Source organism: Notolepis coatsorum (genome assembly GCF_963971535.1).
Source record: "Notolepis coatsorum genome assembly, chromosome: 12".
NCBI lineage: Eukaryota > Metazoa > Chordata > Actinopteri > Aulopiformes > Paralepididae > Notolepis > Notolepis coatsorum.
In genome coordinates, this window is record NC_140176.1 from 17,740,917 (window position 1) to 17,766,480 (window position 25,564).

At 43.2% G+C, this 25,564-nt stretch overlaps 2 protein-coding genes across 15 annotated transcripts in view; both read right to left on the reverse strand.

The window, feature by feature from the left end:
• Positions 1–3,548, reverse strand: part of topbp1 (DNA topoisomerase II binding protein 1) — a 36,877-nt gene extending 33,329 nt beyond the window's left edge. The window contains exons 1-4 of the mRNA XM_084325674.1: positions 3,177–3,548; positions 2,738–2,840; positions 1,754–1,888; positions 236–379 (exon numbers count right to left, since the gene is read on the reverse strand). Coding sequence (XP_084181800.1) covers positions 236–379; positions 1,754–1,888; positions 2,738–2,827 — 369 coding nt within the window. The 5' untranslated portion in view covers positions 2,828–2,840; positions 3,177–3,548. The remainder of the gene's footprint in view (positions 1–235; positions 380–1,753; positions 1,889–2,737; positions 2,841–3,176) is intronic.
• Positions 3,549–9,356: 5,808 nt separating this feature from the next.
• On the reverse strand, positions 9,357–25,175 carry puf60b (poly-U binding splicing factor b). Of its 14 annotated transcripts, none has more exons than XM_084325615.1 (13): positions 25,104–25,175; positions 24,434–24,502; positions 23,979–24,074; positions 23,692–23,808; positions 23,526–23,549; positions 20,948–20,998; positions 19,433–19,594; positions 17,359–17,451; positions 15,971–16,184; positions 15,634–15,866; positions 14,338–14,479; positions 12,009–12,289; positions 9,357–10,156 (listed from the first exon to the last, which is right to left on the reverse strand). In XM_084325615.1, exons 3-13 carry the CDS (start codon positions 24,054–24,056, stop codon positions 9,857–9,859), a joined length of 1,695 nt encoding a protein of 564 aa, XP_084181741.1. In that variant the 5' UTR covers positions 24,057–24,074; positions 24,434–24,502; positions 25,104–25,175; the 3' UTR covers positions 9,357–9,856. The 14 variants fall into 14 exon arrangements, with proteins under 14 accessions (XP_084181741.1, XP_084181740.1, XP_084181734.1 ...); XM_084325614.1 differs by having other exon boundaries at positions 24,434–24,527; positions 25,104–25,157; XM_084325608.1 differs by having other exon boundaries at positions 23,692–23,781; positions 24,434–24,527; positions 25,104–25,150.
• Between the last annotated feature and the right edge of the window lie 389 nt (positions 25,176–25,564).

The following is a 25,564-nucleotide window of genomic DNA, read 5'->3' on the forward strand; positions in this document are numbered from 1 at the left end:
TCGCTCACAGTAAACATTTAGGTAGACAAAAACAAAAGTCTTGAATAAGAATAGAAATAAGCCTGAGAATAAAATACGGTCCTGAATATAAATGTCTTACAATCTTAATGAATTAGACCAATGATACAATCTTAATGAATTCTGTGATCCACCACTCATTTTGGCCAGTGGATTAAAAAAAAATACTGTAAGTTTCCTGCCAGAGCCAGAGCTGGTAGAACTGCGGCAGACTGACCCGTGCCGTCTTGTCCAGGCTGGTGCAGGATATAGTGATGTCGGCCATGGCCATGTTATAGACGGGCATCTCTGCCTTGGGAACGCAGCGCTGCAGCTGGAGGCAGTACAGGACCACCAGGGGGCTCACCACTCTGCATCCAAGCTGCACACACACACAGAGAAGAAGAACAGACAGAAGAAGCAATGATTAAATGCCGATGGCGGCGAGTCCTCGGCCTATCATCAACCCCTCCTCATTTTTCCAGCCCATGCTGTATAAGGCCTTAATTATGAAGGGGTACAGTATGTACGTGAATGATTGTCTCCCCACACTGTTTGACTCTGCTGAAGACACACCCTGCGTCGACATCTTAGTTGTAAATAAGGTTTCTTGCCTTTAATCTGTGTGCTCCAGGGTTCTACTTTTGACCAAATCTCTGAAGTCTCTCCTGGATATGAGTGTTAGAGACTAAAGCCAGACCAATATATCGGTCAGACGATATTGGCTTATAACACCGATATATCAGTATTGATTAGCCATCTTTTAAGGGCTCTAGCAGGCTACTTTTTAAAGCTAGCTGGCATCATATGAAACTAGAGATCTTGAGGAATCCAAATGTACCAGCCATTTCATTCTAGCTCATTGGTGAAGGGGGGTAGATTATGCTCCAAACTTAAGCTATTTTAAAAGGGAACACTCCCATCTTTTGGGAAATACACTTATATGCCATCTTCCCCAGAGTCAGACAAGAAGATTGATATCCATTTCATCTCTGTGTCCAGCAGCCCCAGAGAGAGGTCCAGGTGCATGCTAGCCTAGGTTAGCACAATAACTGGAAACAGCTAGCCTAGGTTAGCACAAGAACTGGAAACAGCTAGCCTAGGTTAGCACAATAACTGGAAACAGCTAGCCTAGGTTAGCACAAGAACTGGAAACAGCTAGCCTAGGTTAGCACAAGAACTGGAAACAGCTAGCCTAGCTCCGTCAAAACTGAAGAAATAGACTTCCAACAACTCCAAAACCGACGCACACAAAGATTAAGTTGATATGAATCTTCTCGTCTGACTCTTGGGAAGATGGCAAATAAGTGCATTTGCCAAAAAGTGCTCCTTTAAGCTAGCTTAAATGTGATGGGAGGGAAATGCCATGGGCATGGCCATTTTCAAAAGGGTCCCTTGACTTCTCACCTCAAGATAGCTGAATGAAACCACACAAGACCCATCTTTACAGTTACGCTAATCAGATGTAGAATTAGACCCAAACCATGCCGTTACTTAAGCCTTTTTAATAAGGCTAATATACTACTACTAATAATAATAATATACACATTAGAAACACACACACACACACATTCATACTTAGTTTGTTCAACTGTAAAATATCCCACCTCCAGTAAATAACTGTCACAACTCCTTGATAACTAAATTGAAGGGATCCTTGCTAAAAAATATGTGAAAATGTTTTTTTTTTACTTCCAAATATCTGTATCGGCCCCAAAAATGCAGTATTCACCACCAGGCTCTAGTTCAGACAGACCTTCTTGCAATGGTTGAAGGCTGGAGAGGTAAAGCTGCTGAAGACAAACAGAGACTTGTCTTTATGGTCCAGCTGTAAAGCAGTGTCCTCGTCAATGGTCTTCACAAACTTATCTGACTGCAGCTCCAAGATGGCCTGTATCAAAACAAAACAACAGTCAATGATTGGCCCCCGTGGCACTGCTGAGTTTTTAGTCACCAGGCTCCAGTCCAGCGCGGCAGAACTCCGCTGCCAGGGTTCTCAGCCGCATCAAGCTCCGGCAGCATATCACCATCTCCACTGGCTCCCGGTCAAGTCCCATAACTCATACAGGATCCTCGTCCCTTACTTACAAATCCGATAATAATCCCCCCCCAGTACCTATCTGACCTCCTCCACCCCCTCCCGGAAGCTGCAATCCTCAGACACAATTCTGCTCCCCATCCACCACACCCACCTACAAACTTAGTAATAAAGATATATTGATTTGATAGCACGGTAATCTACCATAGATATACCATAAAGAATACTCCGACGGAGGACTCCAGACGGAAGATAACAGATGAGTAAAAAAAAACAGGAGCTAGTCAATGATAATGGATAATACTATGGTAAGTTTGGTCAGGTTGGATAGTATGGACGCTACCATCACTATGAATTGAAAATGGGGGACCCTGATGTAAACAAGACGAAAGTCTTTCTCTGGTCTGCATCCCCTTAACAATTGTGTGTATTGAACCGTACTGTATTGTACCCATTCTGCAATCTGTTAAATAACGTTTTTCATCCATTCACCTTATAGTGAGTCATAATTGAGTGATTGATTGATTGAAAACTTTAATTAACAGATTGCAGAATGGGTACAATACAGTACGGCTCAATACACACAGTTGTTAAGGGGATGCAGACCAGAGAAAGACTTTCGTCTTGTATATTATAAGCCACTGACACGAATTAAAGACAGTCACTGACAACAACCAGTCAGGTCAGTGGACGTATATTTACCTCATAAGCACTGCGAGCAAATTCTGTCTTCTCTCCATTGTTGGTTTCCACAAACTTGACAATGAAGCCTTCACGGTCTCCGTTAGACATGATGATGGTGAACCTTAGGCCAAGTGCAGAAACAACACGGTTGAATGAATGAATGAAAACTTTATTTAACAGATTGCAGAATGGGTACAATACAGTACGGCTCAATACACACAATTGTTAAGGGGATGCAGAGCAGAGAAAGACATTTGTCTTGTTTACATCAGGGTCCCCCATTTTCAATTCATAGTGACATTTATGACATACACAACATACATGACATCATGACATTTATGGCATAGGGACATACAGGTATTTAGTACACAGCTTGCTAGCCCTGGTATACGCATTTGATTGTAATTCAGCTGGCCATGTTGATACATTACAGCATTACACTGTGCATTTTACTTACCTCCTTGGTGGACAGAAAACGTGATGTCAGTATCAAAACAGCAAGTAAGCATAGTGTACCAGCCACTGCATGGGCTAATTGTGTGGCTTGTCAGTTTGTAAGTAACGTCCATGTATTATTATTGTTGTTATTATTGTTGGGCAGTGCGCTGGGAGACAGTGGCTAACGTTTGTTCACCAGACGGTAGCTAACGTTAGGTTAGTGCTCGTTGTGTCACAGGAAAAGCCAGTAAAACGGTTCCTAAGATCATAATCGCTCATATGATCGTAACCCAAAGGCTATCTGTATGTAAACGGAGGACACGACTTTAAAAAACGGGATGCTATATTATTATAACCAGCTATCTATCGGTCTACTCTGTTATAGCTGTTATTATTGTTATTCGCGCCACAACGTAACTTCCGTTGTCACATAATAATGTGTCCCTCCGCAACCTCGGTTGAAATCAGGGCAAATCTAAGGTTCCTTTTTGTTGTGTCTCTTTTACAAAAAGCAAGATTAAACACAATAATAATTTAAGCAATGAAATACATTTCCAACACGTATTACATTTGATTTATTATTCAGACAAGAACATGTTTAATGGGAAATGGGGGGCGGGGGGGGGGGGGGGGGGGGGAGTCCTCAAGTTATAAATAAATGAAATTACTAGTTAGTGAAATCAAATTACTATAATGTCGAACTCGAACAGAATGGGTATTTTTATGTTTTTTTATATTATTATTGTGGTGATGTGAATGTTGTGAGACAATTTGATGGCTGATGCACACAGTTTATTAAAAGTCACAAGAGTGTGTGACTCAACGGGCGGCTGGGTGGCGTAGCGGAGATTGCGCTCGTCACCAATGCAAGAGACTCTGGTCTCGAATCCTGGTGTCAGCATTGCCTGCGGCTTGGGCCAGTCGTCATACTATCTCAATTGACAGAGGTAGCGGGTGGAAGTCGATGGGTGGGGATTGGACGTTGTGGACAGCGACTCCTACAGGTCGGTTGGGTGTGAATGAATGAATGAATGAATGAATGAATGAATGAATGAAAACTTTATTTAACAGATTGCAGAATGGGTACAATACAGTACGGCTCAATACATACAATTGTTAAGGGGATGCAGAAGTATCGGGGGCAGCGTGAGCCTCCCACGCGTCACTCCTCGCCACTGAGATGCGACAGGCTGTCTCCTCGTGTACCGGAGGGGACACGTGATACAAGGCCTCTATCCTCACTACAGCCGACCAGTGGGAGGCATAGTCTAGCAACGTTCAAGACAGGGGAGGGGAGAATTGGCAAAATACGAAATTGGGATGGAAGAAAAATAGAAAAATAAGGAGAAAAAGTGGATACAAAAAAAAGTGTGCGACTCAACACAAACTACCATTGATCTCATTCTGACCTCGCTCTGACAAGTCCAGGATCTCCAATAAAGGGGTGATAGCATGCAGGTTAAGCGATCATTATATGATATTCTGTACTCGCAAAAAGCTAAAACAAAAGGCCGGCTGTCACAAAACAGTCACATCTAGGGACCTCAAAACCTACTCTAGCGAGGCCTTTAACCAAGAACTGGAGAGCCTAGACTGGTCAGATGAGCTCAGTGGTACACTAGCTGATGAAACTTGGCTTGAATTCAAAACCAAATTCTCAACTATACTAAGAACCACCAGGGTTAAAAACCGCGCTGAGCCATGGATGCACTCAGAGATACTGACCGCTATGAAAACCAGAGACGAAAAAATGCTTTGAACTTCATAAAAGTCAGTCAAAGCTTGCAAAAAGCTCAAACAGTGACCTCCAAGCCCATGTGGTTGAACTCAAACTACAAAGGAACAGCCTAAGAAACGATGTAAACACCATGATCAAATCGGCAAAAAAAAAATGTCATCAATGACAAAACTAAGGAAAACTAAAACAAACCCTGTGAACTTTGGAACCGACTAGGCTGCAGTAAAAAACTAAAAACCAGATTTTCAAACATCAACATAAAGACAGAAAACACCCTCATCACAGACAAGCTGGAGGTGGCCAATTACTTAAACATTTTCTTTACAAACATAGCCACAACACTATGAATTGAAAATGGGGGACCCTGATGTAAACAAGACAAACGTCTTTGTCTCGTCTGCATCCCCTTAACAATTGTATGTATTGAGCTGTACTGTATTGTACCCATTCTGCAATCTGTTAAATAAAGTTTTCATTCATTCATCACTGGTTAATAAACGACCCTCCCACTCAGGGCATTTTGGGGTAGAACACATCCTAGTGACCTTGGGTTTCCTGAAAGGCACTATAGAAATCTGATTTATTATTATTATTATTATTAGCCTTCTACAAAAACCTAGGGGTCCGCAAAGACTTCAAACTCAAAATGGTAACAACAGATTAGGTGCTCAAAAAACTGAGCTCCCTTCAACCTAACAATCACCCAGTCATCACCCACATAATAAACCTCTCCATAAAACAGGGATACGTCCCCAAAGACTTCAAAATTGCGAGAGTGACCTCCCTGCACAAAAAGGCAGCAAATTAGACACAGGCAACTAAAAAGAAACTGGCCCCGGGGGCGGCTACGTGGCGTAGTGGGCAAGGCGCTCGCCACGAAATGCTGGAGATGCTGGGCTCGTCAGTTCGAGCCCAGCGCTCCACATTTGCTTTCAGTTTAGCAGTCGTCCGTACTAATACACATTGGCCGTATTAGGGGGTGGGAAACTGATGGGTGGGGATCGGGCGTTGTGGACAGCGACTCCTACAGGTCGGTTGGTGCGCCTGCGCAGTAGAATCAGGAAGTGTCGGGGGCAGCGTGAGCCTCCCACGCGTTACTCCTCGCCACTGCAATTGGTTTTGATAGTCTATCAGTGAGCTGGATGCAATCCTACCTTGAGGGGAGGGAACAGATGGTGGAGGTAAACGGTACCCTATCCCCCCCCCTCACAGTGAGCTGTGGTGTTCCACAAGGAAGCATACTAGGACCGCTACTGTTCCTAATTTATGCAAATGACATGTCGTCAGCTTGTGACTGCAACTTGTTCCTGTTTGCGGACGACTCAGCCCTGCTGGTCTCTGACAAGAACAAGTTACAGGTTGAAAAAACCCTCAGCTCGGAACTAGGCAGAATCTGCATATGGCTCGCTGATAACAAACTATCATTACACATGGGCAAAACAGAGTCCATTCTCTTCGGTTCAAATAACAAACTCAGCAAGACCGACGGCTTCTCAGTTACAGTGGGTGACAATATTGTCACAAGGAAAGATGAAATTACCTACCTGGGTTCCATCCTAGAGGCTAATCTCTCCTGTGACAAAATGGCATCCAATGTAATAAAAAAAGTCAACCAACGAACTCGATTCTTGTACCGGATCTCCTCTCTGGTAAACAAGAATACCCTGAAGACTCTGGCAGGAGCACTCATTCAGGGGTACTACGACTATGCTTGCACCTCATGGTACCAAAGCACCTCAAAGGCGCTAAAAACAAAATTACAAACATCTTAAAACAAACTGGTCAGACTACTGCTTGACCTTACTCCTAGAACCCACCTCACCCCTGCCCACTTTGACAACCTAGGATGGCTTAGAGTAGACAACAGAGTACAGCAACTTGCAATGGGCCTGGTCTACAAGATACACTACACGACCAAGGTACCCATGTACATGGCAAAATACTTCCCAAAGGTCAGTGAATACCACGATCACAACACCAGAGGGAGCTCCACAAATCATGTTAAACCCAGATTCGGCTCAAATAAGGGACTAAACACGTTTCGCAATTATGCCACATCAATGTGGAATGCCCTACCCAAAGCTGTAAAGGAATGTGGATCACTACCCACTTTCAAAACCTCTCTCAAGGGACACCTACGGGAGACTGCAATTCAACACTGGCCCCTGTAAATATCCTAACCCAACCCCCTCCAATGTAGTCATTTACCTAGTATGGTTTTGTCAATAGTCCAATGTACAATTTTGTTTGTTTGTACAGTGTCTCCCCCCCCCCCCCCTCAATGTACAGTTTTGCTTGTTTATACAGTGTGCCCCCCCCCCCCCAACCACCTCCAATGTAAATTACCCAGTATGGTTGTCAATATCCCAATGTACCCCAACCCCCCCCCCACCCAACCTCCTCCAATGTACAGTTTCTACGTCAAATGTATATACTCCCTTTTCTTGACTCCTTCTGTATCACAAACAGTACTGTATTTGCAAATCTGGTATGTCATAAATGTATAGATGTAGCAGTACTGACTATCTGTATGTCATGTATGTCATATATGTCCTGATTAATTGAAAATGGGGGACCCTGATGTAAACAAGACGAAAGTCTTTCTCTGGTCTGCATCCCCTTAACAATTGTGTGTATTGAGCTGTACTGTATTGTACCCATTCTGCAATCTGTTAATAAAGTTTTCAATCAATCAATCAAACTGAGAGATCGAGCTGCGCAGGTGAAAAGATGCGACTGCTGTTACCTCAAGTACCGGAGGGGACTTGTGCTATGTATGACTTAGTCCACATTGCAGCCGGCTTGTGGGAGGCAAGAAACAGCGTCCGTGAAAGGGGAGGGTTGAATTGGATGATACGAAATTGGGATGGGAGAAAATATAGAAAATGGGAGAAAAAGTGGATCAAAAAAAATAAACTGGCCCCGGTATCTGGTAAATGTCCAACCCCGCTCCAATGTTTCTTCCCCTTCGAATGTATATATCTTTCTTGTAAGATCTTTCTCGTAAACAGTACTGTATTGTGTATATGTCTTGTATGTCACAAATGTCTTGATGAAACAGTACTGTATGTCACACACATTGGGGGATGTTTTAAAAATTAAATTAATATATAATATAATTTGTGCTTCACCAAAAGATTTGCTGGGGGACCCGGATATAAACAAGACTAAAGTATTTTTCTGGTCTGCACCCTCTTAACAATTTGTATTGAGTTGTACTGTATATTACCCATTCTGCAATCTGTTAATAAAGTTTTCAATCAATCAATCAAACCACCCACGTTCTTTACAGTTCAGTGAGTATTTGTGAACACGCACAACTCTTTCCTAAAGCTACAAATCTGAGAGAATCCTCCAATCGGTGATGTCACTGGGATGTAATATCTGGGGCTGCTCCATGGACAATAAATGGGTCTGACTTTGAGGCCATAACATGTTAACACTATCACACATTTGGTCAACTTATCATTCAAGCACTCAGTTGTGACTAAAATCTTTAAATCTGGGAACAAAACCGACGTGTAACTATCGCCCAATCAGCACCCTTCCCATTATATCCAAAATAGCTGAGAAATGGGTTGCTAAGTTACTGGTTGACCATCTGAGCCAGGGTTCCACCCCCCTGCACCCCATGCAGTTTGGGTTTCGTTCCCATCATTCCACTGAAACAGCCATAAGTGTGTTCTTGGAAAAAGTCAAGGGTCTGCTGGACAGAAATTAGTGTGTTGGTGCCGTATTTTAGACCTTAAAGGGATATTTCATTTGAGTAGAACATGTCAAAAATCTGCAGTCTTACCTTTATTCAAGAGTCATTCATGTTCACAAATACTGACTTGAATTGTCCCGGGACACAGGGAGAAAAGCCCCCCTGACTTATTTTCTCCCAAAACACTTTGTTTCAATGCTTTCCCAGTACGACACTAATCTACACCACCAAGCATTTATTTGCGGAGTTTGGGTGTACTTTGTTGGAAAATAGTTCCTAAACTGCTCACAAGGTATTTTAAAAGAAATATATATATAAAAAGGTCATATACTGCGACAAACATTGACATACTGAGTGTATACCAAGCAGGGCTTCTGCCTAGACGTTGCAGTTTATGACCGCATTATAGATTACATCTTTAACTAATGTAACCTGGAAAATCCTCAGAAAGTAGACAACCACATCTAGCTGCAGTCAAAAAGAAAATCCATAGCACTTCCAGTTTTTCCAGAAACATAGCTATAAGCTTCCAGGCTTGGAAAACAGTATTTTCAAAATGCATGATGTTAAGATATACACAATAGGCTACTCTTAATAGCATGTAGTCATTGTGTTCTGTACTGGTGGTTACACAACTCTGAATCTTGAAATCAAAATGTAAAATCACGACTGCTGGTGGATAGCTACATGACAATCTTGCATCTTATAATAAGCCCTCAAAACAGTATTTGAAAAGATTACAAATAGGAATCCTATTAACTGTCAACAAAGGCTTTCTTTATTGAGAGCAAGTTTTTACTGAGCTCGAAAAACATGTTTAGAAATACACCCAAGAGGGTTCTTCATTAATTACCCACAAACGCCCAGAAGGAACTCACATTTTCATGTCTGGACAAACCAGAAGAAAAGAAAAAAAGAAAAAAACATTTCAGGTGGAAAAATGTCGACAAAAAAACAAAAACAAACAAATAACATTTCAGGTGGAAAAAAAATGTCTGCAAAGAAAACAACCTAATCATATTTCATATTTCAAAGAAATGGCGACGAAACAAAATCTGTGAAGAAGAAAAATATTTAATTAACCGCTCCCTTGAAAGGGAACTTGAACTTCATAACATTAATATCAAAATCAATAAAAAAGAAAAACAACTACAAGTTAAAAAGAGGCCCATATGTAGTCACTGCAGTGACACCGGCTGAAGGGGAGCTTGGGCACCAGGTGGGGGACGGGCGCCGGGCACCCCTTTCAGACAGTTTATGCGGAGAGGTCACTGCTATTGAAACGGTCTTGGTCGTACACCTCCGCCACCACCTTGCGACCGCCGAACCAGCGGTCATTGAGGGCCTCGATGGCCTTGTCCATCTCCGAGGCCATGGAGAACTCGACAAATATCTTGACAATGATCTCGGCGTCCTCCTCCTCGCCTTGCTTCTCCTGGTAGATTATGACCCGGTTGACGGCGCCGAATTTGCCGCACTCTTCCGTCACCTCGCCCTCCAGGTCGTCGTCAATGTCCTCGGGGCCCACCATGTTCCGTAGGACCATCACCGTGGACTGGGAGGAAAGCAAGGCAAGGACATCACTTAACGCTTTCACTACCACACCACAAAGGGTTAACAACCTTCAACAGCCTATTTTAATTTAACCCAACATAGATATACAATAATTGCACATCGGAAGGGCTTTAAAAAATAATGTGCCATGGAAACGGAATGAGAAACAACCATATTGAATGAAGTAGCACCATGACAATAACACCATAATAAAATATTGTTATATTTTCAAATATGGTATGGTATTTTCAGTTCCACACCCTAGCCCTACCCAGTATTTAATCACATATACCATTGGCTGGGTGCCTTTTATGGTGTGGGAGGAAACCTATACAAACATGAGGAAAACATGCAAACTTGAACCAAAGAAGCAAAAGGCCTTCTCGCTGTGAACCAACCGTGTCTGTGGTAAATGGTGTGTTTATATAGCGCCTTTATCCAAAGCACTTTACAATTGGTTCCTCACATGTTACCCATTCACGCACACATTCTCTCTCAAGGACACTTCTGACACGCTGCCTGGGAGGAGCGGGGAATCGAACCGGGAACCTCCGGATTACCAGACGACTGCTCTATGCTCTACCTCCCCGAGCCACTAGTACCCTAACAAACCACCGGGGGTAAGAACGCGGTGCCACGTTCTACCCACAGGACCGTCCCCGTCATAGATATCTATAGAACACTAGATAGCTTAAGGCGGAGTCACCAGCGTCACTGAACCGCCGCCATCTTGCTCCAGTTAGCCTTGAGTGAGAGTGAGTGAGCTGCACAGACAAAAATACTCATAACTCGCTGAAATATTGACGGATTTACAAACGGGTTGGTTTGCTATAAACATCAAAGATGTAGTTATGATACTGCATACTCATAAAAAAAAGTTTTTAAAGATGTTTTTTTTTTTTACAAACCGCTTGAATCATAGCCACGTTAATAATGCTTGTAATAAACCAAACCGTTTGTAAATCAGTCAATATTTCAGCGAGTTATGAGTATTTTTGTCTGTGCAGCTCACTCACTCTCACTCAAGGCTAACTGGAGCAAGATGGCGGCGGTTCAGTGACGTCGCTCTCCATTGGCCGGCAGCGCGGGCAAGCTATCTAGTGTTCTAATATATCTATGGTCCCCGTTAGGGCTGGGCGATATAACGATAAATATCGCGATATATTTTAATAATCGATATCGAATATCGAAATTTAAAAAAAAAAATCGAAAAATCGTTTTTTTTTTTTTCCCTCCCTGCAACAGGGCAGTTTTAAAACCAGAGACAGTGGACAGACTTGTCTTTCTTGCCTGCAACTTAAAGTAATGGCTTTGCTTGTCAAAATGACAATACTGACCAAATTCAGATTTCTTTTTCTCTTGTCCATTTATTTTGTTTGCTTTCTAATTTAAAATACATTTTGAAACCGTCTGTACACAGTAGGCTATGTGTGCTAGCAGAACTAGACTCCAGTCACGAGTCACAGTGCACATGTGCGGTGGTTTGTCCACCAAAAAAGCGCCAAAAGATCGAAAATAAACGAGCAGAGCCAGAACTGTTCAACTCCTCTGGAGCCACAGCCAGCAGAGAAGCCGGTTTACTTTAGCTTTTAAACCAGCTGCAGCCTGAGAACTGGAGTGTGAGGGGATGTAACACTAAAGATGGCGGCAATGACAAAGAATTGCTGCAAAATAAACATACATCTGTTGTTAAAAAAAAAAAAAAAAAAAAAAAAAAAACGTTTTTTTTTTATACTTATAACAATTCGATAATTATCGATATCGAGAAATTAAATAAAATTATCATATCGTTATCGCGATATGATTTTTTTCCATATCGCCCAGCCCTAGTCCCCGTGACCAACACAGCTCACCTCCGACTTCCTCAGCAGCTTCTGCATGACCATGTGTCTGGCGCTGCTGCCCGAGATGCTCATGTGCTCCTGGTCGCTCAGCATCTCCTGCCCCGTGCCGTCCTGCAGGCTCTCCTTCTCCTCCTTCTCCTCCTTCTTCTTCTTCTCAAGCTGCTGCTGCTGCTGGTGGTTGAGGACGCCGGCCATGAGTTGGTTAGACAGGACGGGTGGCGACGCCAACACCGGGTTCACCAGGCCCACCTGGGGAAGCACCGGCATGGGGGGGCGCACCGGGGTCACTCCTGGTGGGGTCAGACGGGTGCAGAGAGAGAGACGCAGTCAGACATGGTGGGGTCAGACGGGTGCAGAGAGAGAGACACAGTCAGACATGGTGGGGTCAGACGGGTGCAGAGAGAGAGACGCAGTCAGACATGGTGATTTCTGGATACAGAGTGGTTTTGAGACGTCACACAGTAATGGCACAGAGTAAAAAGTACTGAATGGGTTTTCGTGTAAAACATTTGATAACGGTTTCATCAAGTGAATCAGGTAAACAGAGTATTAGGTCTCATTCACATCTCATCAGACACTCAAGTTTCCCCTTCTTTTGAATGGGGAGGTAGTTGTTACTGCATGGGGTAGCAAAAGAAAAAGGCGTGCCGCGAGAAAGACCGATACCAACGCACCAACCAACCTGTGGCAAGGTGCCGCACTCTCGGATTAGATGAGAATGAGGCCCGACACAGTAAGGCTTAGGGTGGTGATTAGGGGTGTAACGACGCAATCTCACAACGATTCATTTTAATTACGATTATTCAGGCAACGATTCAATGCATCATGAAATCTCTTCAGTTGACCACGATTCGATAAATTTTTTTTTTTTTTACTTTTTTTTTTAGCGTTTATCGCTTTTCTGGTCAAGCATGACCGACAGTTGCAGGGTGAAACGGGAGAGAGAGCAGGGGGAGACATTCGGCAAATGACGGCGAGTCCGGGAATCGAACTCGGAGTCAACCAGATCCGTGACGCAGCACGGAGTCCCGCGCGAGCGCGGTAACATGGTGTGCTACTGGAGCACCCCTCGATACATTTTCTATCAGATAATTCCCCAAAATTTTTTGAATACACAAATGTGGCTGGGGCAACCGATTCACTCAGCATGAATAGACTATAGGTCAATAAAAATACACACATTTTTCTTTTTTCGATTATAATCGATTCTAACATATTCAAATCAATGCAGTTGAATAGTCACATTAGAATCGATGCATTTCGATGAATCGATGCATCGTTACACCCCTAGTGCCAAGTATGGAAACTTTCGGTTCATCAGACCCGTCTCACTGAATTTTGTGTTGGAAAAGACACCGCCCTATTATGTTGAGTACAAAGTTGCCCTGTGTGTTGCCACTCTTAAATAGCCCAAAAGACACCAGATTGTGCCACATGTCTACTAGGGGTGGGAATCGCCAGAGACCTCACGATACGATACTATCGCGATACTAAATATAGTATTACGAATTTCTTTTTTAATCAAATTTAATTTATTACCTTTTTTTCAACTGCAAAGTAAAACTTTGTCAACATGTTTATTGCAGAACATGGTATTTTCTCAAGCAGACAGATGTAAACACTGTAATCTGTGTTGCATGTACCTGACAAACTGAACTGTTTGTATTACAGTCATATTCCAACTTAACTGAATGCATGTGTGTGGACTACTGTACTATTACAGGTATTGAAATGAACAATGCAACTTCCTTATACAAAAAAAAAAGAATAATAATTTTGTATGAATTAAATATCGATACTTGGCGTCCCTGTATCGATACAGTATCGCCACGCAAAGTATCACGATACTACGTATCGATTTTTTTCCCCACCCCTAATGTCTACATTAGGTGAAGGAGGCGATCACACCAGATTGAGCTGAAGTCCATATTACTGTATGTTAAAGGAACACGCCAACATTTTGGGAAATTAGCTTACCGTCTTCTCCAGAGACAATAAGATAGTTGGACAATGCCTAGGCTAAGCGACCATGTCCGCTTCCATTCATTGTGCTAAGCTAGGCTAACGTGCAGCCAGATAGCTTTCTACTGAACGCACAGAGAGGAAACTTGTATCCATCTTCTCGTCTCTCTCTGGAGAAGACGGTGGGCTAATTTCCCAAAAAGTTGGCGTGTTCTTTTAAGGAGGCGATCACACCAGATCGAGCCATGTGTACATTATGTGAAGGAGGCGATCACACCAGATTGAGCTATGTGTACATTATGTGAAGGAGGCGATCACACCAGATTGAGCTATGTGTACATTATGTGAAGGAGGCGATACTTGCGTGCGTACTCACTCATGTCTTGGTACACACCTGTGATGACCCCTGGTGCCTGGGCAGCCATGACAGCCTGAGGTATACCCATATTACCCATCTGCTGACCAAGTAGCTGGGGCGCGGCTAACGCCCCCAGGACAGACGCCCCGGCTACAGCCTCCTTGAGAAGGGGGGGGGGGGGGGGGGGCCGGAGTCATTAGGCACGGGAAACACACAGAAGAACACAGCACAAGGCAGCACAGTCAACGATCACACAGCATGGCACACACGGAGCTCATCCCTTTCTCCTCTGGGGAATTTACTTTTTTTTTTTATCCACTTTTTCTCCAATTTTTTCTATATTTTCTCCCATCCCAATTTCGTATCATCCAATTCAACCCTCCCCTGTCACGAACGCCGTTTCTTGCCTCCCACAAGCCGGCTGCAATGTGGACTAAGTCATACATAGCACAAGTCCCCTCCGGTACTTGAGGTAACAGCAGTCGCATCTTTTCACCTGCGCAGCTCGATCTCTCAGTGGCGAGGAGTAACGCGTGGGAGGCTCACGCTGCCCCTGACACTTCCTGATTCTACTGCGCAGGCGCACCAACCGACCTGTAGGAGTCGCTGTCCACATCGCCCGATCCCCACCCATCAGTTTCCCACCCCCTAATACGGCCAATGTGTATTAGTATGAACGACCAGCTAAACTGAAAGCAAATGTGGAGCGCTGGGCTCGAACAGGCAAGCCCAGCGTCTCCGTCATTCGTGGCGAGCGCCTTGCCCACTACGCCACGTAGCCGCCCCTCCTCTGGGAAATTTACATTACATTTTACTGAGCCAGCAAGAGTGCTCCAGTAAAAACGTTTTCAATATCAGCACATGCTACCGAAAACACGGTTTACCAATAAACAACATCATATTAAACATGACACAGATAGTTTGTGCTTGCTGAGCAGTAAGGCTCTAGGGACAAATTAGCTTAGACACCCAATTAGTGAATGGGAGCTGCTTTTGGTTCCCAATATACAATGTGCATTTTACAGGGAAATTATCTTCCATAGGAGATACATCATGTGCCCTGTGCTTTGAAGCCAGTTGAGACACAAACGACGTAAACCAAATGTCTAGATGCCTGTACTGTAGGATTTTGAGCTAGTGCCATTGCCGTTTCTTTTAGGAACGTTAAATTAATATTGGGAATGCAAGAGTTCCTGTGTGACATTTATAAAAACGTATATGACCACGTGAGCTCAACTATTACATGTCTAGAAAGGTTTTATGTTCATCATTTGTTTTCTGTGCCGTTGGTATCAAGAGTGAGTCCATATTTACCTGGAAGGCCATTAAATCCCTTTGGAAGGGATTCATACCTGCCTGGGCCGTTATCTTGGCGGTAGCCGCGGCTGCAGCAACGGCTGCCGCCGGCGGCAGACCACCGGGGGTCGTGGGGGTCAGCAGGGGCATGGGAGGAGTCACGGCTTTGCCCACCCGCAGATACTGACCGCCCAAGTCAAACAGGTTCATAGACGACACTGCGTCCAGGGCAGATTGTGGCTTCTCATACTCTGTCGGGGGGGGGGGGGGGAACAAAAGAGTAGTTAGTAGCTGAGCGACGGGCAAGTTAACCACACGACAGCTTGAGGGCCACCCAGGGGGCCGCTCTGCTCACCAATGAAGCCAAAGCTCCGGTGGCGTCCCGTGGTGGGGTCCCTGGCCAGCATGCAGGACTTGATCCTTCCAAAGGCCTCAAACACACTCTTGATGTCGTCGTCCGACAGGTCGGGGTGGACGGATGCCACGTAGATTCGGTTGAACGCGCGCGCCTCCTCTGCCAACTGGTCAATGATGGGTTGCGCCTGACCTATGCCACCTGGCCGCCCAACCTACAGCACAGATCATAGCAGCACAGGACTACTGAATAGAGAAACGCATCACCGCCTAAACGCCAGCTCTAAAGAGAGGTCCATGGCAGACACACAGTCTGAAGGACACCCTAGAGAGCACTGAAGGGGTAGAAGAGCCCAATCTCAAAAAAAATAAAAAGAAAGAACATTACCGAGTTGCTACCAGTCTTGCTTAGCTGCACCTCCACTAGACCATCCTGTTAAGGTCTGGTCACTTGAATCAAATGTCTGAAAACAACCCGTATTCTATCCATGGATCCTGGATACCGGCCTCATTATAGCCTAGCAGCCACAATGGCATATGGCTAGATTAATATGGGGTTGGTTTACAGGCTAATATTTACTTGACACAAAATAATAAGAATCTATATGGGCCTAGATAATACAACTGAACATATGCAAGTCAACATAATATACGGAGTCCTAAATTCATATTTAAAGTTGTATCCATCTACCATATCAGACTTGTCATTCTCATACCCAATTCTACTACTTTCTAACTGTTTGAGACTTAATTCAACATCGGGCATAACTGGTCAATCTCAGAACAAGGCCTCTTCAGGGCGCCTGCAGGGGTGCAGTTAAGTTTAATAGCAGCACTAAACGCAACGAACGCCTCACACTAACACCGTCCTAAACGGACAACGTTCTCCTCGCTTGCAAAAACCGGGGCCTTTCAACGGGTCCCGTTTGAGCTCCCTAACGCCAGACGCGCATCTATTGTGACTGTGTCTGTGCTGCAGGGCGGGCGGCCAGCCAACAGCAACCAGGCACATCTCATCATCAGCACATTGGAGACAAGAGCGCCACGCGCCTCTGGGTATCCTACTGGAACTGAAACAACGTGATGACAGCATGGAAGCAGAAAACACAGCACAGACAGCTCACTCACAACACACACACGCGCGCACACACACTCACCTGGAAATAAAGACACATGCACAAGCAAAGAAAGAAAAATTAGAGCAGCTTTAGATACGTTAAAAAAAACATTGAGACACCAAGTAGTATTTTTTCACAAATTGTTCAATTAACACAAAAGAAATTACTCTGGACTGGAAATCCCCCCCCCCCCAAACAAACAAACAAAAGGTTAAAGAATGTCCTGACGTACGAGTGACCCCAATATTTACCCCGTCTCCAAGCCACGCACCTTAATGTTTCTTCCCCCCAACATGACAGAGTTCATCTGCTCCAGAGCCAGCTGTGCAGCCTCTGGGATGTCGTACTCCACAAAGGCAAAGCCCTGCATGGTCACACAGCAGGGAAGACAGATGCACAGAACAAACACAGTTATACATGCTGCTGGGGGGAAATAATTACGTTTATACAACCTTGCATCTTGGCCAGGGGGGTTTGAAGTCTTCAGATTAATAAAATATTCAGAATAGGTTCCCCTCGATGATGTCACAATGGGAACACAAGCGATTAGTGCGGTCAATAGATTAAAAAAAAAGTAACTAATTAATCTCACAATTTAAGACCGAAGCTTGTAACAGATATTTACTTGAGTAAAATCATGGAATTAATGTAAAATCAACACAAAGAAAGTATATTTAGATTCAAAGACTATTTTAATAGCTTTCTTTGAATACAGTTTCTCTCCTGTGAAATACAAATGTTCAACAAAACCATCAACATTGACTCAGCTAGACCTTTCTTATATCCGCGGCGCTAAGATTGAAGATTTTTCACTCCATAGATTAATCTAGATACATTTATTTTAATGCTTTAAATAATTTAAATTAATCTCCAAAGTTAAAGCATTAATTTTGACAGCCCTAGTTTTGATTAATCAATTAGCTGTGCTTTTTTTGGAGCCAGGAATGCTGCTTACCTAATGTACTGCCCAGTTTGTAAAAGTGTTTTACTCTGGTGGGTGTGAGGTAGCCAGGCAGGGAATTAAATAATACAGAAATTGGTGAAAGCTATACCCACCAAAAGTGGTGTTTAATACAAGGGAGGAAAGAGGTGCTTAACACTTTGATCGCCATGGGTTAAATTCATAATTTACCATCCCTCGCCATCTCTATTTGTCTATGGAGAAGTTCCCCTTCTTTGCAGGGCTATAACTTTTTAAATTCTATTGCTAAATTGCCATTATTATGGCCCATTCAATGTCCTATATGTATTGTTCAGGGTGTAGCAACGTTAAACTTTTTCATTCACATATTCATACTAAAATATGGTCTAAAGTATAAGTATGTTTTTATCGTTTTCTGCAGCTTTCTTCAGAACGTGATTTATAGCCCTAAATGCATTATATTGATGATCAAATACAGTTTGGTAGGAATCTGTACGAGATAAAAAATGTCAACTGGATGTGCTTCTAGGAGTTACTACATATCATCTGATGATGACCGGATGGGCGGGGGATCGTTTATAATTCCGTGGGCAGCGTTAGATGATTCATCCAGAGTGGGTCATATGTTCATCATAGCAGTTTATATGGAACACGTTAGAATATAACGCTGAATCTTACCGTGGCTTCCTCGCGCCGCTGGCAGATAAGCGTGGAACAGAATTTTTTCTATTATGGGATGGAGAAATGCTTGATCCATTTCCAGGTTGTATAATAGTATATACATCCAAATAATGTTGTTTTTTCGAGTTATTTGCACCGATCGATGTTCACTGTGTCAAGACGGAGTCTCTCTAACGATAGCGAGTGCCCGGACCACATATGGATGAGCACTACCGGTTCAAAGGGTCATTTCCGGTTGGCGATCTGCCACCAGATGGCGCTCTTGAACCGCTAGAGAGTTGAGTGGAGCTTTGCAGTGTGTCTCAGGGCTCCGGAGGGGAAATATGATTGCGATCACAGATTTTTGAAATATTGACATCAAAGACGAGTTACGGCGTCTTCGGCAGAATGAGCATGGCTAGGAATGACGTCTTAACTCGTCATCGGCGATCATAGTGTTAAAAATAAATAATCTAAGTTAGATTTAGACTAGTTTCTACCCCCCCCCCCCCCCAGTATATTACAACTGATGTTTACAGTACAACAGTGTGTTACTACCGATGCTTACAGTACGACAGAGTGTATTACTTCATTCTTCAGCAGGATAGAAGTCAAGCTCTTCTAGTCTTCTTAGTGCTTGGCAATAGTGTCTTCCATTTCCAAACACTCTGACCACTAAATTTAGAAAGTTCTCTAAAGACCCCAATACCATGGAAAGCCTGCACTATTAATATATAAACTACAAGTGAGAAACCACGCTGACCTTGTGTTTCATCGTGACCGAGTCCCAAGACATGTCGATGCTCTTTATGGGGCCAAAGGGAGCGAAGGCCTGCCTGATCGTGTCCTCTCCGAGCTCGTAGTAGATTGAGCCCACGTACACGCGACACATGATGGCCAGGGCGCGCTGCCGCTGAGCCGCCACCTGTCATTCAAGGAGAAGAACAAACGGGCATTAGTCGGAGAAAGAAAGAGACAACACGCAAAATCACTCTACACTTGTATAAATAAATGTTGATATTTACATCAAAATTTAATTATTAAGAGTAGTGATGAAGCTTCCTACCCGCACTCACCTGGCTCCCAGTGGAAAAGCGCGTGATTCAAATTAAGTTGGGCCTTACCCATAAAATTATGTTCAATAGGGTCCCCTCATACTTGTCCACCTATTTTATGTACTTTAGGGACACCCACACATATGCAACCAGGGGAAGTTTAACTGACATTAAACTGTGCAAATTCAAGAGCTCAATGGGGGGGAAATACCTTTCAGTACTCAGCAGCTTGTTAGTGGAATAAACTATAAAAGGGTATCGAGTCAGATATACATTTTAAACAGGCTTTGAAGAAATGGCCTAGTCACTCAGGATAAATAAAGATATATTGCATTTTTGTATTCATATTTATATATGTATAATGCTTAAATTGAATTTGTGCATGTCTTATTTGTGCATACTCTTCATCTCGTATGCACACCAGTATTGTATGCGATTTTATTCAATCAAACATCAATTTCTGATTAGCTATGTCCATCTGTGGGATAATTAGTGAGTTTACAACTATGTTTGCTTTCTCCAACAATAAGCATGGCCAATTCCAGAGGCAGGCACAGTCAGGGCATAATGCAGTATATTGGAAAATAGTTTTACAATAAATGCTAACGTTACTAAACCGAGAGATGAATTATCTGCAAGTAAGGAAGGAAATGTAACTGGAGTATCAAAGGAAATCCTGATGAAAAGCACTTACGTCTCAAGTCTCATTTGGGGGGGGGGGGGGGCAGGACATACTAATAGGTTGCCAAAAAGAAATATTTTCGAGCAGTTCCCTCATGTTTGGTTCATTGAAGGGACTGACATCACTCGTGCAAAAGAGCTTTCTCAAATTTAATTTGGAGAAAATGCATATTTTTGAAGGCGACATTTCCCCACATTTACGGATTTGGCTTTTGAAGAGCCAATCATCACCTTTGCTATAGGTACTGTATAGTTCTGTAAAAATAAATATAATACAATTAAAAACAGCAATGCAATGTGTTCCCACTTCACTTTATGAACCTCAAACGAACAGCTACCTTTTGCGGCCACATCTGTAATGACTGGCAATTTCACCTTTAATGTAGTGTTCCATCATATTACAGAAATGGTGGCTGGTGAGAGAATAATAAAAAGCCATGTGTTCTTCTGAAAGATGCATTATTTGGTCAGCTGCAAGGGCTGTGGGCAGAGCAAATAATAAAACGGGTAACAGTCCAAAAGAAGTTTAATAATCTACTGACCGATTGTAAAGGTGAGAGAGGATCTCCAAAGCCCATCGTCACGGCTGCCATCTGAAACACAGTAAAGATGAAGAGTGCTGAGAAAGTAGGTTAGATATATTTTTTATTAGCTTTTTTTCCCCCCAAGCTCATTGCTCGGCTAGATAGACATGAGCTTTGACAAATTCCTCCCTCCAACTCATATTTAGCTTAAAATCAACCCAAAGCAATTCAATATATATATATATATATATATATATATATATATATATATATATATATATATATATATGCGCCTTTAAAAAAGCATTTAACAAGTAAATCAATGTTTCTGTGGTGATAGTCTCCATCTGAAAAAGAGCAGAAGCAAGAGCTCATGGTATACACTTGGCTAGAAGTAAACTCTAGTCATTAAGTGTTTTTTTTTTTTGATCCACTTTTTCTCCCATTTTCTATATTTTTCTCCCATCCCAATTTCGTATCATCCAATTCAACCCTCCCCTGTCACGAACGCTGTTTCTTGCCTCCCACAAGCCGGCTGCAATGTGGACTAAGTCATACATAGCACAAGTCCCCTCCGGTACTTGAGGTAACAGCCGTCGCATCTTTTCACCTGCGCAGCTCGATCTCTCAGTGGCGAGGAGTAACGCGTGGGAGGCTCACGCTGCCCCCGACACTTCCTGATTCTACTGCGCAGGCGCACCAACCGACCTGTAGGAGTCGCTGTCCACAACGCCCGATCCCCACCCATCAGTTTCCCACCCCCTAATACGGCCAATGTGTATTAGTATGAACGACCAGCTAAACTGAAAGCAATGTGGAGCGCTGGGATCGAACAGGCGAGCCCAGCGTCTCCAGCATTCGTGGCGAGCGCCTTGCCCACTACGCCACTTAGCCGTCCACTCTAGTCATTAAGTGTTAAACACAGCCTGGCGAGCCTAAAACGTCTTAACAAAGCGCCGCACACTACAGAGTGGGCCGATCAGCCGAACGCACAATTGGAGGTGGGCTTCCCACTCTCCAGGACGTTTACACCAAGCGTTGCAGGGCCAAGCCTAAGAGAATAGTCAAGACTCCAAAGCCACCCAAACAACTGCCTCTTTGCACTGCTGCGGTCAGGCCAGCGCTACCGGAGTCTCATGGCCAGTACAGAGAGACTCAGAAGGAGCTTCTATCCCCAGGCCATCAGGATGCTCAATGACTATTGTCTATGTAATATCAACCCATCCATCTACACTCATTGCACACATCCACATTAGGGCTGCACGATTTTGGGAAATAATCTAACTTGCAGAGTTGTGCCGGCTCACACAGCATCAGACCAGGCTCCGTGAGGGAAATATGAATACCATGTCGAAAAAATGAAATATGATCAAAATAACGTTGTACGCCGTGGAATGGCAGAATTAGCATGAACTTGAATCACGTTGTATGACGTTTTTGGTGCAGGATGTGTTAACGTGCAGTGGCCCGGCCCCTCTTGAGGACGATTTGCCCACCGCCGCAACGCGCCACTTTGCCGACCTCTAGCGGCTCGGGTGCGCAAAAATAAATAAAAAATACAATATATATATATATAGAATTAAAGCCATATTTGTTGCCTGGCTGTCGATTGCAGTTTCAGGCGGTTCGAGTCATGCCGATATGTGAGGCGAGCGCCAAAGTACACAGCACTTTTCTTCCTCCGTTTTTAGCAGGGTTAGCTAGCGTTAGAGGCTAACGTTAGTTTACCGCAACGTGGGAATGAGGAATGACGAGAATGCAAAGCTTGTTAGAAACATTGGACTTTTCAGTGCACAACTGCACATAGAAACAGCACGGAAAAAAGCTGGGACTTATTTTGGGTCGCAAAATGCGACCAAAGCACTCTGGAGCCCTGCTGTAACGTCTTCACACATGGACGTTTCACAAGCTGTTGTTGGGCGTATACGTAGGTACCTTGGGCTACTTCTGATTGGTGAGCAATGAAAGCACAGCACTTCTGATTGGTAAGCATGACTGGCACGCAAGAAAAAAAACCTTGAATCAGACTCGCTGTATAACGCACCCCAAATTGCAGGCTTTGCCATTTGCTAATCGCATAATTTAAAATCGCGATTTCAATTTAAAATCGATTAATCGTTCAGCCCTAATCCACATGCACACACTCACTTTAAACAAACACTCAACTTAACACTCACTTTAGACACTTTAACACATTATATTTATTTATGTATTAAAGAGATTTGCACTACATTCATACCTCATTTGCACCTCGCCTTAAAAAGTTTTGTACCTCATTGTCTGCATTTCTACTTCATTGTACTTAGATTGTACTTTAGTTTGTATATTGTGTAGTGGTATTCCTCTTTTAGTGTATGAAGCACATTCTCAGGGGCTCATACAGAACCAAGCATTTCACTGTAATGTACCTTATACGTGACAAATAAAAACAAACTTGAACAAATAAACATTCTGGAATGTAAAAGAAAAATGCCTGGACTTCAATATATGCCAAATCTGTCAAATGTACTCTTTCTAGCCTCTAGGCATCGACTAGTAAGAGACTAAACATTAAAAGAAATAAAGATTAAGGTTGTAGGTGTATGGGGAATCTTACCTGCAGGTTGGTAAGCTGTTGTTGCTGGTGGGCAAGAGGTTCGTCAATATATGCAAAATCTGTCAAATGTACTCTTTCTAGCCTCTAGGCATTGACTAGTAAGAGACAAAACATTAAGAAAAAAAAGATTAAGGTTGTATTGTATGGGGGGGGGGGGGGGTCTCACCTGCAGGTTGGTAAGCTGCTGTTGCTGGTGGGCAAGAGTCTGCTTGACCAACACACTCTTAATGCTTTGTTCCATAGCATACTTCTTCGCCTGTAAAATAATACAAAGTCTCTTCGCCTTTGTGATAATAAAAGAAAAGATAATAAAGAAACGTATGTCATATATTTATGTGCGTCACTAATCCTTTGTTTTCTCATACAAAAAAACCCTTCGTTGTTTTGAGAAGCAAGTAAACAAGGTAAATAAATAAAAATTATAGTTTGGCGGATATTAGTGTTTGTTTCTACCCTCTGAAGTTGCTCCTGCTGCTCGGGGGTGAGAGGCGGCAGGCCGAGTTTCGAACCTGTGCCTTGTCCATTCTCCATCGTCACAGCGTCTCCTCCCTGGGGATCAACAACATGAATGAATGAAAACTTTATTTAACAAGATTGCAGAATGGGTACAATACAGTACGGCTCAATAATACACACAATTGTTAATGGGATGCAGACCAGAGAAAGACGTTTGATGATGATAATGATACAAGTAGTCAGAAAACACGATTGATAACTCTGCAATGCCAAATACATCTCCTGATTATTCGATGGGGCAACCCATAATTACATTGCATTGCTGTTCTGTGATTGAGATGTGCCTCGTTAGAGCATGTAATGGGAAATTATTCCATGACAAGCATTATAACAACATCAATTGATATTAGGTGCTTTATAATAGCATCAGATCCACACACCAGCCTCCTTACCTACAGAACCACCAGAGGCCGGGTTGCCCCCTGAAGGGGAAGACTGGAGTCCTAACAATTCAACAAATTCTGGGGGGGAAAACACGCCTTCAGACTAAAAAAAAAGACAACAGTCGGCGAGCATCGCACGTTAGCAATATATTATGTGCTTAGATGTGATGTGATTAGATTAAGTGCTTTAGACATAGATTAACTGAAGTTGCTCAATGCGTTAAAGCTCCCTGCAAATGAGGATGCGATGAATAGCCAGCGGATACTAACTAACATTGAAAACCATGTAACGTAGAAGAGGCGGTTAGCTTAGCCAATTAGCTTAACGTCGTGGACTAGTTGAATAATGCCAACACCAGTCGTACATTAGCAACATTTGCATTGCAGTATTATAATACATGTAAGCAATTTAGCTACCAGCAGCGTGGTAGTTTATAGCAACATAGATAGCAGCAGCGAACAGGCCTTTGGCTAGCTAGCTAGCTAACCAGCTAGTCTAATTTAGCTACAATCGTGTTCATCAATATGGCGCGTACTGCAGATACATACGTTTCCCCCAGTGAAATTGTGAGCGTTCTTCAATGCAAACAGTCAGATAACGCTATATATCTAATATGTTACTTGTGCAGTAACCGAGTTACTTAATAAAAAGGTCACATGAATTGCTCAAGGAATTTACCGCAGTCTCCGTTATCGCCATGAAGCAGCACACCGTTTACCCCCAAGGCCTGCACGGTACACACACGCTAACGACACATCGCGAGACGTTACTATTGTCGATGAACGCACATCATCGCGAGAAGTCAGCGTGCACTCCCACGCAGAGAGCCGATTGATTGATTGATTGAAAAGTTTATTAACAGATTGCAGAATGGGTACAGTACAGTACAGCTCAATACATACAATTGTTAAGGGGATGCAGACCAGAGAAAGACTTTCGTCTTGTTTACATCAGGGTCCCCCATTTTCAATTCATCATATGACACACACGACATACAGACAGTACTGCTACATCTATACATTTATGACATACCAGATTTGCAAATACAGTACTGTTTGTGATACTAAAAAAATCCAGAAAAAGAGTGTATATACATTTGACATAGAAACTGTACATTGGAGGAGGTTGGGTAGGTGGGG

Coding starts and splice junctions, on each gene's coding strand:
- puf60b (XM_084325605.1), bottom strand. CDS start 25,124: ATGGCGATAACGGAGACTGCG. Junction 17,452..19,432: donor CGGTCACGATGAAACACAAG/GTCAGCGTGGTT, acceptor GTGACCATGCAG/GGCTTTGCCTTTGTGGAGTA. Junction 15,867..15,970: donor CCGGAGCTTTGGCTTCATTG/GTGAGCAGAGCG, acceptor CCCCCCCGACAG/AGTATGAGAAGCCACAATCT.